General features: G+C 41.3%; 1 protein-coding gene across 2 annotated transcripts in view; it reads left to right on the top strand.

The window, feature by feature from the left end:
* The first annotated feature begins 943 nt into the window (after nucleotides 1-943).
* dip2a (disco-interacting protein 2 homolog A) overlaps nucleotides 944-16,306 on the top strand; it is an 89,056-nt gene continuing 73,693 nt past the window's right edge. For both annotated transcript variants that reach the window (XM_080903403.1, XM_080903402.1), the window contains exon 1: nucleotides 944-1,515. In XM_080903403.1, coding sequence (XP_080759529.1) covers nucleotides 1,392-1,515 — 124 coding nt within the window. In that variant the 5' untranslated portion in view covers nucleotides 944-1,391. The remainder of the gene's footprint in view (nucleotides 1,516-16,306) is intronic.

Below are 16,306 nucleotides of genomic sequence, written 5' to 3'. Positions count from 1 at the left end.
GCTGCCATATGAACTTTATTTACTGGAATAGTATGAAAAACGCTATGAAGCAATGATGAAACATTTTCTAGTTTAACAAACTATTTTTTAAAAATTAATTAAATATACTTTGAAGGTAAATGTACATATATGCACACAGGCACACAGAGAGAAAGACTACATACATAAATATTGTAGTATAAATATAAAACAATGGAACACAGATTATGTAGGTCTGTGAGTGTAATGGTGTCTGTGGCTGTGGTACAGGTATGTTTAACTGTATATCTTTGTTGTATGCATATGAATGTGCAGGCATGAATGCACCTGTATGCGTATAGAAGCCATTGGCTGGCCATTTAAAAATGAGAGGAATGTTGCTGTCATAAGAAAGGAAGGAGAGATAAGATCATATAAGGTTATACTTCTTCCTGCTTCCTTTAGAGCCTAAAATGTCAGTTGGTTATACACAGACGAATAATATACAGTGTGTTTTGTTTTATTAAATGTCCACATCTATCTATATGTTACCTTATAATGCTTTATATGCCTTATAATATAATGCTTCTATAGCTGAAAGCCCACTTGAACCGCCAGTGATTTATTTCAAGAATTCCACTCCAGCTTCCACTTTTAGCTCAGTGCATTTCTAAGTGTAACATTTACATTTCTTTCAGCGCTTGAACTTTAATCTTTAAGCGCAGACACTTAAATCAAAACTTCAGCTCCCTTCAGCACGTGTTCCACCTCTTCACAAAGCTTCATCAAAATTAGCTGTTTTTTTGTTTGTTTTTTTATGTATGAAAAGAAAGACAACGTACGGAAATGAAACACAGTACAAAAGAAATCCAGTAAAGGTAAAGGTCATAATGTGTGCCACGAAACCGCTGGGTGACAGCAGGAGGCAGGCGAGCTGTACGCGGAGGAGCAGGCGGCGCACAAACATGCACCGTGCAAGCGCACGAGTGGGGGCCTCGTGAACGCGCACGGTTGGGGCTGCTGTTGCTATGATGCAATGGCGACTGCGCCGTGGGAAGCGAGCGAGGAGTTGAATGAGTTCCCTCCACAGTTGAGGGCAGGCAGCCGCCGACAGTGCCGAGGAGGGACAGACTAGAGGCTGGGAGACGCTGGCAAGGCCCTGTCCCAACACCCTACATGGAAACACGGATCCAGGTGTGTCTGCTAGCCCCGCAGCTAGCCGTGTCATGACGTTTGGAGACATTTCTCACACATCTGTGCGACGTTGCAGCCACACGGGAGAGGAGGCACCAACACCCTATTTGCTCTGAGCCTGAACCAAGTGAGGTGAGGAGGGGCTGTTGTTGTTTCATTGATAATCTTCTGGGCTTGGTCGCATTGTCCTCTCCTCACCGGGCACCAGTGGATCCGTTCGTCCTTCGTGCTGGACCACCATGGCTGAGAGGAGCTCCACCGGGCTGCTGACGATGATGTTAGAGCCCACGCCGGCTCTCGCTATGACCCTGCCTGCTGAGGTCCGGGAGAAGCTGGCGGAGCTGGAACTGGAGCTGTCGGAGGGTAAGTTGCCAACAACATGTACACAAACTAGCACAGCGAGTGGCCCGGAGCGCGCTTTACGCATTATCCACGCGTGTGACAGCAATCAGAACCACCGCCCTTTTATCTGGGTTTTGTACTCGTGTTTGAAAATATGCCAGCATCACCAGAAAAAAACAATCCAAGGAATCTTGCATCAAACTGAACTTCTGCCTTAGTTTGGCTGGTGACTACTGCTCAGGGACGGGTCACATTAAACCAGACCAGACAGCGTTTTGTTTCCCTAATAATGAAGGCAGTGCCGAAGTTTTTAAATACCACACAGTTACGACTCCAAGTATTTGGCTCTGTCCTAACAGATGCACCGACACACCCATGATACTGATATGTGAGAGCATAACACCAAAGGGTCTGAGGAAAGATTTGAAAAGGTGTAGAAAAAGTAAGTTACAAAGTCAGAGGCCTCACTTAACACCCTGACCCTAACAAGCTGGCCAATTTATTCAAATATGTGCCAATAAGTGTAATGAAGGGGAAAAGTAAGCATGTGGGTGATTTTGTTTTGTGGATATTGCTCCTTGTTCATTTGCTTGTTTGTTTTATTACTGTGCTTAAGTCGCACTTGTAGGCGTGTCTTCTGTTTGACGCTATATTAGTTCTTAATTATAAACCCAAGCAAAGAAAAAGTTAGAACAAGCTGAAATCTCATCATTTGCTCAATTATTTTGGTTTTATATTTTACTTTTAGGTGATTTTTTTTTTATGAATCTTTTTTGTTTTTTAATCTTTTAGACCAATCATGATGGTTTTCGGTCTTTGTTGGTTGCTTGCAAATACTTATAAAAGTTAAGGTTTCTGCAGCACAGACTGTAACAGTTATAATAGTCTCCAATAAGAAGGTAGTAATGAGTTTTTATTGGCGGTTATATCCATAAAAATTTAATTTCACTACTAGTGAAGCGAGTTAAAGAAATTTTAAATGTTGCAGCTTGAAATTCGCTTGATATTTTCTGTAAACAGCTCCTAAACTTCCTCATATTTGGTGATCATTACACTGAAGCATTGGCACGTAGCTCGGCACAGAGTAAATAAAGATGGGCTTATATTCATGTGCAGTGCTTTTGATGAAAAAGACTCTTGTTCTCACCAACAGTTTCCATTGTTTCCTGTTAATTCAATGAGACTCATTGTTGAACTCCACTTCTTTATTTCTCACGTGGCGAAATTAGCCGAGCTGCAGCAAAGTCTGACTAATTAATGACCTACTTCAAGTCTGATTAGATTTGGAATTTGACCCCAGGGTGGGACCTCTTTTCCCATCAACTCTGGAGAAGATGTTAACTCTATAAACTTGAAAAAAAAAATGGCGTGAAGTAAAAGAAAACCCACTGATCAGAAAGTCAAAAGTCAAAATCTGGACTGAGTCTTCTCTTCCTGTGTGTCGTGCAGCAGCATCACGCCGGGTTCAGGAGTACACCCGAGGTGCATGCTTTGATAAGCACATTAACTGCGACCCAAACCCTCTAATGGGATAGACATGTTTTCAGGAGCAGCCACCAAACTAATCTATATCTGTCCAGTTTCCTCTTCCTGCTCTCCAAATGTCACATCCTGCCATGTTGAAGCTCTGATAGCTCTATCTCCTCTAGCTTCTCTTCCACTGATACACGCTGTTGTCTCTCCTGCTCCCCCCACCCGCTCGGTCTCACTTTCTCTCCTCACCTCTGTATTTTCTCTATTTTCTCTCACATCAAAGAAAAGGGAATGTCATTTATTTTCCCCTTCTCTCTGCATATCCCTGTGTGCTGCTGTGAACTTTTCACCTTGTGATGTTGCTCCTCAGTCACCTCCCCTCTGCCATCCTGGCCCAGGGCTCAGTAAATGACTCATTTTATGAGAAGTAGATGAGAACTTGAGAGTCGCACAGGTTTTCTATCCTGTTCATTGAGCTCTTCTCTCTGGGACTTCACATGAGGCACGTCTATGTCTGTTGGCGAGACGCATCTTGATGTTTTTTTTTTTTTTTTTTTTACCATGCACGAGAGTGCCAACAGTTGTGTGTGTCCTTGTGAGGGAGAGGGAGCACTAGCATTGTATAATTCATGAAGCTGAATAGATGCGTCATGTATGTTTTCTTAAGCAGTTTGTCTGCAGCTAGCTGTTTGGATAGCATGAGATGATATTCCAGTGTCAGCATCTTAGGCCTGCTGATGTGTGAAATAAACAATCTGTGCACTCTGATTGAGCTTATAATAAAAACTGTTTTCTCCAGAGATGCATTGATTCTCGTATTTTCAAATCTTGTATTTGGATCACAGTGAGTACGTGTTCAGAAATGCTTGATTTCACTCTGCTGGTGTCCTCAGCCGATTTTGTTTTTCATGGAAAATGTCGCCTAAGTAACTCTTTCTCTGTCCCTTTAATATTGCGAATATGCAGCGTACTTCAGCGATGTTTCCTTATTCAAAAGGCCCATATATTTTAATAATTGGAAAATGCTCTGCAGTGCAGACTTGAGGCTTCTCCACTGGAGCAGGATAAGTGAACACACTGACTTACTTAAACTCTGGATAAAATGTGAAAGTGGTTTAAAGTCAGTAAAAGTGCGATTCTTAGCATTCCTCCATGAAATTCATGACTAAACCAGTGACATTCAAAGCTTAAAGCATCTCCAGCAATATAGCTACTGGTAGCCAGATGTTGGTGCTTTAAAGCCAGATCCATTCTGGTTGCTGCTATTTCTGCTCTTTCTCTCATGTAGACCTCAGACAGATACACGGGAGTCACATCTGGATATTTTCCACAGTTGTTCTATCCCAAGTGTGGCAACAGCAGGGAATAGTCTGATCTTGACGTGTTTTTGAGGGAGCTGCCCGGTTAGAGTGCAGGGGAGGCATCATACACGGCGCCCACATGCTTGCTGTCTATATAACAGAACGCTTACCCCTTCCTTTCTCATGTGGGCTCTTTTGCCTATCACAGAATTCGTAGCAGCGAGAGAAGTTCAGCTAATGTGTTCTCTGAAAAGTTCAGGCTTCATTGCGTGTGTGAAAACGGCTCTACAGAGATAAGTGTGGTGTCATCAGACTTTCCAACTTTCATCAAACTTGCAGTACGAAGCTGATTGAGAAACTGTGTTTTGTTTTCGGCCTTCAGTCTTTATGTAGGCTGGCTTTGTGAGACACGTAGCTTTTTCAAAAGTGCTGCTTCTCCTCCCACCAAATTCTACACATCATTAAAACGGACCTGTGTTGTTTCTCTGCTGACCTGGATGCAGATCAGTGGCCAAGAGATGGGGCTTAAAGGAGGGCAAGAAGACGAATGATCCCCATTATCTCCTGCAGGGAGGAAAGAGGGAGAAAGACGTGTCTGCTGAGTAATTCATAGGGTCACTCTATCATTCCCTGCTTTTCTGCCCTCCTCCTCTCTTTGCTCTCTAAACCCTCTGATTACGAAGTCTTTTTTAGTCCAGTGCTTGCTGGTGTTTGCTGGGAAACTGCCAAACTCTTGGTTGGTCATTGTGCTTTCCTTGCCTGCTCCCTTTCAGTAAACATTTACAGACGTGCGTGGCAAGTTTTGCTGGTAGTTTAAATGTCGTCTCACTTCTTTTATAAGTGTTTAGACTCATTGAAACCTTTGTAGAAGTTTTGAGGTGTTTGGAAGATCCAGCAGCACAAGTGTGGCTAATGCTTTCTGCAAACACAATTTTAAAAAAGTGCTTATCACAGTTCAGCAAGCCATGGTTTTCTTTTAATTTGTTCTACTTTTTTACCTATATTCTAGTTTCAGTCGCTGTCCTGACCCAATTACCCCTGAAGATCATTAAAGATTAACGATTTATCCAGTCATTTAGATAAGAGGAAACTTTAGTCTCGCAGGTAAAGAGGTGATCAGGCACTGCCCTGTCAAGTAGTAAAGAAGTAATGAGATGGTGACGATTAAGCTCACACTTGCCTGTCAACCAATGGCACAAGCAAAGGCTTGCTGGTGTAATGACGAGTTGTTTGCATCTAATCGCTGCTAATGGATAAAAACCTTTACTTTGTCACCATTCCCTCCCTCAAAATATGCCTTAATGAAAGGCTGCACAATTAATCAATTTCAATTTTGCATCTCTACAGTCTCATTTTTACCTGACAATTCTGCCACTTGTGCTGCAGAGCGGGGATGCACTGCGTCAAAACAAGCAGCAGTAAATTCTCCCTAAACAGTAATGGCAAGACCGCATTACAGCACTTGACAGAGTGGAAACGGCCAGAGAGGACAGAGACGAAACAAATGTGTCTGCGATGGAGAACAAAACGAGCCACAGAAAGTTGCTGTTGTGAGAGATTTTTCCAATTTCCCAGAGGATTGTAGCCGTCAAAAGCACACATTGTAACTACACTGAGATACATGTTAGAAGGAAACTAGCTGAGAGTTGGTCAGTTGGGACGGGCTCCAGCCTCCGTCTGCAACTCTCACTCGGATAAGTGGTTAAGGAAATGGACGGATGGATTACAGTTATGGCTTCCGGAATTTATGAAACGCTAAAAATGAGATAAAACAATTATTTTCTGCATTTTTTTTTTTTTTGCAGCGGTTTCATCTTTCTCTAAACACCCCATCAAACTATCTCCCCTACTGGCTGTGGTAGGTTTAATTTAGCTTGAGACAACGAGACAGGACGAGAAGTCCAGTAAGGAGCAAAATCGCAGTAACCGTGATTCCCAATATGGAGCAAAATAATTGCGACGAGCATTTTTTATTTTTTGCCATAATTGGGCAGCTCTACAGTAGCATACCATGAGGCGTCTGAATCGATCGTGGTCAAAAGCCTGGATACTTGGTGTGGAGAGTGAGTAGCTTTGGTGGCCAGCGCTTTTGTAAAACAGAACCTCTTTGGAAAGTATGAGTGTACAGGAAACCCCTGTGAGCTGGCTCTGAGGTTTTGTTAACGAAAGACCACTCACTGAGGGGTGAGCCCACTTAATTCTCCTGAGTCACGGCTTACTGTGGTCACTTGTGGTCCCGCCGCCCGACTCATGAAGAAAGAAACATGGAGTTCAGCCTATTGTTGAGCAGAACCAAACATCAGATAAATATGGGATCACGCTGTATGCTAAGAGCTTCGAGAACATGTAGGATTTGGGGCGATTAGAGGGCTTTGTACACGGTTCCCAGTTTGCTCTGTAATAGGATCCAAAGGAGAAAAATGTTGAGCTTTGGAGTGATCTAGCAGGTTGCGGTAGCTGCTCCAAAGTCCAGCTCGCGGATGGAGAGGCAGCTTTGCTTTAGCTGTGCCCCTGCTGTGGTGGAGCGTGGAACGTGGTGGGTCATAAATATTTCACGGGTGTGCCTCAGAGCACAGCAGAGCTTCGGATTCTCCCGCTGCTCTTATGTACAGACCCCCCTGCTTATGCCAGTCTGTTTGCTCTTGGCTTGTGTCTCTGAATGCTTTGTCGAGGTGGTCCTTTCTATTTATGGGATGCAAAACCACATAGCTGTGTTTTTCATTTAAACCAGCAATGATCCACAGAAGCAGCTATTGTCATACCAGTCTGCTTTGTTCCTCTCTACTGTAGGTCCTTTTTTTTTTTTTTGTTTTTTTTTTTAAATACGTCTCAACATCCTGACTCTTGTCTTTTATGGGAGTTCTGAATATTTAATAGATGTAGTGTGTGAATGTAATATCTAAAATATGACCTTTTCCTCCACTTGTTTTTTCAGCTGTGGATGAGTGTACATTGTTACATTTTCAACAGCTCTGTAATCTTGGTGTCACTCTGTGTTAGAGTTATAATGCTTTCAGTTTCTGTAAGTGCAACTGATGTTTATTAATAACAGTCAGTACAATTTTAATACATGTTAATATTGTGACGTTTTACCATTCTTTTAAATTCCCTGCTGTTTTCTCCGTGGAAGGATTGGGACAGATTTTGTCTTAGATGGATTTTAAAGTTTGTTCTCAGATAACACACAAGTGCTTCTCGCTCTGTCTCTGAACACATTCAGCAAATATCTCGGTGAGACATTTGATTCTGGTAATGGATTTAACCATAAAATGACACACACTTACTGGTGCTGTCTCAACAGTGTTTTATTGCTTGTGGTTGAAACTCATAGCAGAAAGTGCTGATTTTGGTCACGCTGTGAAACCCATCTTCTGTATGGAGCTCTCAACATACAGCAGCGTCCAATGCATGTTGCGATTAAGATCAAATGACTGTAGACTTGTTTTAATTAACATAAAACTAAATTGATGAGTGGTTTTTTTTTTTTTTTTTTTTGCAGTTTTATAGAAACGTTACGCTTAATCAGAGATTAAGTGCCAATCAGCAGCCGAAATGAGAAGCAAATGAGCCCATTTAGTTGTTGCATTGGCACATGGGCACAGTTAAGGCTCATGAAGGTTTAACTGTAGTGTGGCATGCATGTCTGCTTGCTATTGTTGCAACGAATTATGTAAGTGTACTTGTCGTATTCAGCACTCTGGTATGATGAAGCAGTGACCTTGATTATATCTGCAGTGCACTGTGGGTTGTGGATTGTTTAACGTTTTGCATGCATAAGTTATGGGGTGGACTAACACCTATTTTAATCCAAAAATGCTATTTTAAGTATATTTGTAATCATATTTAATTGTATAGGTTTTTCTTTCCCAGTGACAGTGGCAATGCAAAGAATAGTTCTTTCTCCATTCATCCATTCATTTAGAAAGCTCAGATAGCTGACTGGAGGCATTACTAAGATGACTGATGAGCCTTGGTTCCACAAGGACTTTCTAGCATTTCTTGTGGGTATATATCAGATTACGAAGCCAAAAAAAAGTTAATTAAAGAGCCGAAATCATTGGACCTTTGCACTGGTCAGGGCTCATTAATTATTATAAAGTAGAGGCTGTGCTATACTTACATTGGTAAATGCTGGCAGCTCACCTGGCTGCTACTGCATGTGCTGCATACAGTATAATGTATGTTTCCCTGTGTTTTTATGTTAGCTTGAGTGTCCTGCTTTTGTGCTCTCTTGTATATCGTGTCTCTGTGCACTAAGATCATTAGGGGGTTTTGGGTTTTTTTTTTTCTGTCTAATTCCACTACCTACATAGCTGTGTGCAATGGTGCCAGCTTCCAGCTATGACACCATCCTGCCTATAGCTTCCACTGAGCTCTGTAGTCTGCTAAGAAGCGCTGCTCACTGTTAAAATACAAATAGATATAAAGGTGTGTTCTTTTTTTTTTTTTTTTTTTGCACCTTAAGTTCAGAATGGCTTCCTTTGTTTGATGTGTGGCAGATATTGTGTCTTTGGTGCTATCGGTGACTCAGTGTATGTGTCCTTGCTGCTGAAGAAATGGCATGTGCATAGAAAGCATGGCTGTGCGGCAGGCACTGGTGCCAGGGAGATCTGCTGACCAAACAAGCCGCATGCCTTACTTCAAGGACACGTTGCAATTTTCACGCTCTGTCCACTGGATTCTTCTGCCCCAAAAGGCTTTCGTTATGCCTCAATCAGCTTTCTGGTGTAAATTCTTTCCTGCCAGTTCACCTGTCTGTATGTGGGTGTGCTTGATTCCTGCCAAAGGCACGGCTTCACATTAGGGGTAGAAACCAGCTCAGGACAGAAAGTGGGATAATTGCAGCGTGTTCTCATCGGGTAGCTTTTATCTCCCTAAATGCTGTAAATTAAACCTCCAAAAGATAATGAATTTTCCCTCCACAAGAACACAGTGTCCACAACACTTTTACTGCAGTGTTTTCTAAGTGCAAAGTGAATTGCTTGCAGAGTATTGAAGGGTGTGCAGGCGTGAGGTTAGTGAGCTGTGCCGAAAGCCTTCCCACTGTACAAAGTTATTCAGAGCCCAAGGTGAAATCATCAGTTCATCCACACAGCCTTTCATCACTCTTGCTGTTTTATTTGATCAGAATTCTTCGTGCTTAATATTTGACTTCTGCATTTGCAGCTGAATATATTCACAACACGTTTCCAGACATCAGAGCTGTACTTACCCGTGCACCCTTTCATGCATAGATTCATTGTGTAACATCGGCTGCTTCTGTTAAAATCTTCTGACACAGCGTCAACACCACTACATCTCATCCACTGCACTCATTAATGCCTTTATGAAGATGTAAGCTAATAAGTCGAGTATTTCAGGTGATATTTTATTCACAGGATAATAAGGAGTGGAACTGTCTTGTGTGGAAGCACCTTTTCTTTTGTGATTGTTTTAAGTCAGCCAGTGTTTAAAATTCCACGTTCAAGTAAAATGTGTGATGCTAATTCACTCCAGAGATGCGTCTGGTCAGCGCTGTCGGCACATACCAGCTTCTTTTGAGTCTTTCTGGTCGGGAGCCTGCAGAGCTCAACCTACATAGCATGACGGCACCATGTGGCGTCTGCTGAACCCGGCCAGACGGCGATCAGACGTCAGTAACAGTAAAGAGGAAGGATGATAAGGACCGCATGTGCTGTTGAGAAAATGTCAAATTTTGATTCTGGGGCTGTTTGTTGCAGAGATTGATGCCCAATTAGATTGCGCTGATAATAGTTTGGGATGGATTCCAAAAAAACCCCAACTTTGATGTTGGAATAAAAGCTAATGAGAGCTGTCTGAAAAGTCAAAAAACAAACTCTGATTTTTCTTTTCTCGCTGTTCAGTCAATGTCTAGACCCACTCAGGTGTGATACGCTGATCAAAGACAAACACGGCCCTTTGTAGCTGCATTGTGAGCCTTCCTGGTGAAAAACAAACATACAGAAAATGCCGGGAATGTGCTGTGACCTATCAACTTAACCATGAGGAGAGGGCTTAACAAATCCCCCGACCACTGCTGGAGGGCACAGCTGCATACAGCAAAAGAGAAGGCTAGCATAGCAGGTTGTCCCAGCCTTTTACAAGAACAAGGCTGGTTACCCCCTCGTCTTTTCCTCATTCCCTTAGGTGTCCCTGTGGAATATAAGAGGGAAGTAACACACAAGAAACGAACCAGCTTGTTTCATTTCTTTTTTTATTGTTGGGGCTAAAGGCAAGCTTCTTTTTTTTTCTTTTAGGTGTAAAACTTAACTTGGCAGACTCGACTCACATACCAGAAAATGTGTTTTCAGCCTGTTCGCTCCGAACAGGCAGACAGTTTTAGGTGAGCTGTGCTTCTGTTTCTCTCCAGAGACTTCTTAGCACGTAACTTTAGCCAGAAAGAAAGCAGGGATGCAAAGCGAAGGCAAGTCAGGACTGCATTTAAAGCTCCTAAGGCATAACCGAGAAAATATGGGGACTCCTTCTGCATTTGATAATTACCGACTAGTGTCTAAAAGCAAAAGGCTGTAAATCATCTCAATAAAATCCAAGTTATTTATTTTTTTATGAGACTTTCTTTTTTTGGCTGAAAGTTGTAATTGCTGCATTTCATCACATGGTATGTAATATCTGCTGCACAGACTCTTAAAAATAAAAACAAACAATACAATTACACTACGGCTGCTGTGGGACATGTTGTTTGAACTTAGCAGCCTGGTGCCGTTATTGAAGGTTTTATCCAACCGTAGGATAAATAATTTAATGAGCACTTGTAGCGTTATGATGTCCACATTTTAATCTGTTGTTTACCATGTTTTCAAGTTGTAGCATGTAAACAGGGACGGGTCTGAAGTATATTCTTTTACGAGCTAGTGCATCTTTAGTTCACTTAAAGCAAATTTGGCATTGAAATAAAAGTTTCCCATCCAGTCAGACAGATTCTGTACTGTGACAGTGTGGGGGCACAGCTGAAGTGGCTGTCAAAACGTTAAAAATGTGAGGCAGATATTTGCCAAATGCTGATAACGCCTCTTCAGATAGGACAAGGAAAATCACATGAGATTGTAATAAAAGCCCTGGGGCTACCCGACTCTTTTGTAAAGGAAAACAAAGGCAAACTCAAGGTTTTCACAGGGCTTAGGTGCTGTCAGGATCTTGGGGTTAAAATAATTGAAAATACTTGTCAGTTTTTTTTCCTTTTTTTCACATTTTAATTATTTAAAAAACAATTTTAAAAAGCTCTGACACTTTTTGTGCTTGTGGATAAATTCTGTTAATCTCACAAAATAACATGTTTGAGATTTTCACAGTATTTTTTGTCCTGTCTCCCTCCACTCACCCTGAACTGCAGGAGGTTTCTTCCTGTTAAAATGAGTTTTGGAGAACAAAGAGTTTTTCTTGTAATTTAAAGCTCATTGAGGTGGCCGTTGTTGTGATTTAGTAATATATGAATAAAATTGAACTGAAGATGTAAATATACATCAACGCAACATTTGAACCATCAACCTAACAATTTGTTTTGAGACATGGACAGGTTTCTTCTGGGGTTGCCTGATTGTGTCTGATACCAGACAAGAACTTGCTTCTTCATGCTTTGGTGAATTGCAGGATCGGCCTTCTTAAGGACGTATATGCATCTTTAATGTGGGTTTGGAGGCTGGAGCAAAGCCTGTGACTTCGTTGTCCCTCTGGAGCTGTACTGGGGATACACTTCTGCCATTGGGAAGGGCGTTTCCATGGGGGTTTTGTTTTTGGTTTGCCACATGTTTAACTGTGTCAAAGTAATCTCCATATACCATTATTTTGTAACAGAATAGGTTTTTGTAAAAAAACAAAAAAAAAGTTAAAATAAACCCCAAAAACATCAAATTTGAACCTTAGCGAACCTATAACAAGCTTACAAGTAGTTACAATAGTAACCCATCTACATTACAAGCGTTTAAGATTGACCATATTCCTCTTTCCATATGAACTGGTGACAGACACGAGTCTGAACCAAAGGGAACATTTCTGGATTTATAAATCACAGACCACTAAATACTCCCGTTCCCCACCCGCCCTTTGCTTTTTCTATTTCCTTTTTTTAAAAATAAACCTTATTTGCCTTTGCATTCCTGTTGTCTGTGGCTGCTGCTGCTGTGTGCATGATGAATGTTTTGGGCTTGGTATTGATATTTTCTGGGCTCCTGCATGTGTCCAGGTTTTGAAGATTGGTGGAGCTTCACAGGTGGAATATTCCCCTCTCACTCTAAGTGGAAGCTTTCCACAAGGTCCTTGCTGGAGCACCTTTATAAAAGATCCAGTGAACTCTAATAAACCCTATTTCACTGCCTGATAAAGGGTTGTGTGCCGAAACACTTTTTTTAAAGGTTAAACTTGACCATGCTGTGAGAATAAACGTTATTTGAAAAGCAAGTGCCTTGGAGTTCTTTGATGATTTAAGCTTGAAATATCTGTAGTTGTGAAATAGGCTACATTATTTATATGCTGTCTCTGTCTGCTAACGTTGTTGTTTACAGGATTTACTCCCTGCCAGAAAAAACTATGCATCATTTATCTCTTTTTGTTGTCGTTGACACTTACCTTATTGATGGTGTACAACTTGTTATACAAGTCGCCTGCTGTATGAGTTAACTGCACAGAGATATGTTAGATAGTGAGTGTCTATCACATAGCAATCGCACATTCATTAAATCGCTGATTGACAGCTCATTAAAGCCACCTCTTTGTGTATCTATGTGTGTGTCTGCGTTTGTGCACACAAAACATTCGATCTGATATGTCGCTCAAATACCTTTTTACATTGATTCGGCTTATCGTGCTCCACAAAAGCACTAGAAGGTGTTTAAAAAGGTAAGATATTATCCAAGTTGTCTGACTGGTGCTGTAACGCTCTGCTCCCCACAAATAGAAACTTTTAAATCTGGCTTAACTTTCGGTTTTCAAACCTTATTGTCATCGCTTTGGTTATTTTGACCAGTAGAAATGAAAGCCGCAGCCACTAACATACAGCCTAAGTTATAAGAAGCTGAAAGGATAATGATTAGGTAATGACATAATAATAATAATAGTAATAACACTAATCGTGATGTTGCGATGGGTTAAAAAGCAATAGGGACATCTTTCCTGCTGCTGAATTAACTGACACAACCATCTGCTGCAAGCCAAACACGTCTCAGAGAGAGTCCGAGACGATGAGAGTTTTAACTCCACGTTTAAACCTCTAAATATCAGCTTCCTGTGTTAAACACACCTCAGCTTTGAAATAACACAATAAAAGGTTGTGATAGTCAGGAACAAAACCTCTCTCCCGCCTCTTGAAAACTTCTAAAGATGAGCCAGCAAACGGTTTCTTGATCAAAGGGGAGGTGCAGCATCTTACTAAGTCCATGTTTGGCATTGTATCAACTGGGCTTATCTATGTAGTAACTGTATGTCTTTGTAACTAAACAGTAGTTTTCCTGTAAATTTGCTGGGCTTTTAAAGTAAAAAAAAAAAAAAAAAAAAAAGTCAGCTAGGACTTATTATCAAAGGAGGTTGTGTGCAATCTCCATTCCTGAGTAATGATGTATGAATTTGGTCTCATTCTCTGCAAGTTCAAAGTCTAAACTAATCAGTGTGATACTTTCTCTGCCACTAACTGATGTTCTACTGATACTGCGCTCACAGTGGAGCGCGGGGTTGAGGTGTTTTACTCCGAAGAACCTTTCCAAGCTAATGAATACATTTAAATGAGCAGAACTCAGGAAACACTTTGTCCGTACTGAGATCATATCAGTATAGGTGCCAATGTGCGGCGGTGTGGTGTCTGGCTGCTCTCATGAAATCAAACATTTGGTGTTTGGAGTTTTGGCGATTGCCGCCACGCCCTGAAAATATTGAATAACCTCCTCGGTGTTACGTGTGGAATCCCAGGCACTTTGGGGTGAACAATGGCACGGATACAACTTTAAGCTTACTCGTAATCTAATATAACACACACATATACACACACGTCATTGCTCACAACATTCCTGACATAGAGGTCTCAGTCCTCAGCAGACTGTGGGTAATGCTCACGGCTGCCGTCCTATAACATGTTTGTGCGACTCGCCCCGCGATGACAGGTGAAGCTCAGTTGTTACATTTTGATTCTCATATGTCTGGTCACCATTAACGGCGCTCCCTCTGCTTTGTCTGCTTTGACTGTTGGCCAAGAAACTAATTACACAACCCCATATAAGGCACCCCGATTCCCCTCTCTTTTACAGCTGCAGTTTACTTGTCTATTATTGAAATTTTTAGCTGTGTGCTCTCAGATGCTGCACAGATGTCGTGCTTGCTAGACATTACACGTACTTACATCAGTACCTTTTACCCAATCAAGCTTTGTAACGAACATGTTGCTGCATTGCACAGTTTTTTTCTGTAGTTTTTTTTGTGTGCTTTAAAGCTGCTTAAATCCTTGTCTTAACTTCTCTAAGTCATAAGAATCAAACAGGTGTTGGATTAGCTATTTCACATCGTTGGCTTTATTCTGTCTTCCATTAGCAAAGCGAATCTTAAGTCTCCGCTGCCAACAAGTGGCGGATATCTGCTGGCAGGCTCTGCTTGTATGTGAAGCCCCTGACGACACGCTTTGTCTGCAGCCTCCATTTGTGCGGTATGTGAGCGAGTAAGCCATATGACCTGAAAATCAGACAGCTAACCCATGACAGAATTGCTGCTGCTGCTGCTTCCTTGTCCCCTCCTTGTTATCTAATTTGATAAGTCAAACTAAATTTGATTTTACTGCTGTGAGGCTGGGTCTATATTTAGCCAGCGGGACATTAAATCATACTACTCTTGCAACCAGGTGATTTTACTTGATGCAGAAAGAGTATCTATAGTATTTATAGTCAATACGTGAACCTTTATTTAGTTTTCAGTATTTCTTTTAAAAAATGTGGTTTACTCTTACTTAGTTTCCAGAGTGGGTCTTCTGGTTTCAACGTTTTGTTTCGGAACAAAGGGGGAATTTCTGGTGGTTATCAGAGGGAAATTTTAAGAAGTTCAGAATAGGTATTACATTACAAACCCAGCATTTTCTTTGAAGGCAGCTGACTCAGTCATGTAGGCATCACTGTCTCTCTAGTTTTACTTACATTTCACCAGTCTAGTTTTTATTTTTATCCCAGACTGGAAAACAACAACTTCTTCCAAACCTAGTTTTAGTTAACTCGAGACACATTTCTGCACAGCTGCCATCCAAACGGGGGGAATTTACACCACAAAGGTCTGCTTCAGTGGGAAGATGCCAACTATATCGCTGATGAATTATGCAGTTCCTGCTGGTTCTCAACTTGTGCACCTCCTCAAGTTATCCCTTTAACAGTTCCGCTTTTTTATTGTAAATAAAAAATAAAAAAAAAGTTTTGCCCCTTTCTGTGTTGTGTACTGTAAGCAGTCATAGAAATTCAGTAATCGTCATACTGACCAAGCTACTGAAAATGTCTGAAAATGTGGAAGAAGTCGCTGAGGGAAGATGATTTCTATTTAAAGGTGACCTTTAATTCCAGACATGCAGTTTGGTCTGGTTTTCTGGCCTTAAATCCACTCCATCCAAGTTGAATCTATAAAGAGAGTTGTATTTTCATGTCTGCGTTCAAACAGTCAACTGGAAAAAAAGAGAAGCGAGGAAAATCACAAGACCTGCATTTACATTTTCCCTATACAGAAAGGACCCAGTGAAAAAGTGCATTTGGTATTGTATTGCATCTGAACTGTAATATTAGTACTCTTAATAACAATGCATGCTCATACTAAACATGGCCAAAGTTTCAAATATTTAAGTCAGCATATATGAGGCACAAGTTCTAGCTTACAGCTGCTCTAAGCACTTGGTTTCAGACTTTTTTTTTTTAACTTGTGGCTCTGTATGCTGTTAGTGAGGACGAACACCCTTAATATCTGTCTGAGGCATTCGACTCTGGCTGTGAGCACCGAAAATTCAGTTTACAATGGGCAGCCGATCAGAAGAAAGGAGAGAGTAAAGGAAGAGTAGCTGAAACTCCTTCTGT

The sequence above is a fragment of the Rhamphochromis sp. 'chilingali' genome, assembly GCF_963969265.1.
Source record: "Rhamphochromis sp. 'chilingali' genome assembly, chromosome: 14".
Taxonomy (NCBI): domain Eukaryota; kingdom Metazoa; phylum Chordata; class Actinopteri; order Cichliformes; family Cichlidae; genus Rhamphochromis; species Rhamphochromis sp. 'chilingali'.
The sequence above is the reverse complement of the archived record's forward strand: the minus strand, read 5'-3'. Positions and strand labels throughout refer to the sequence as shown.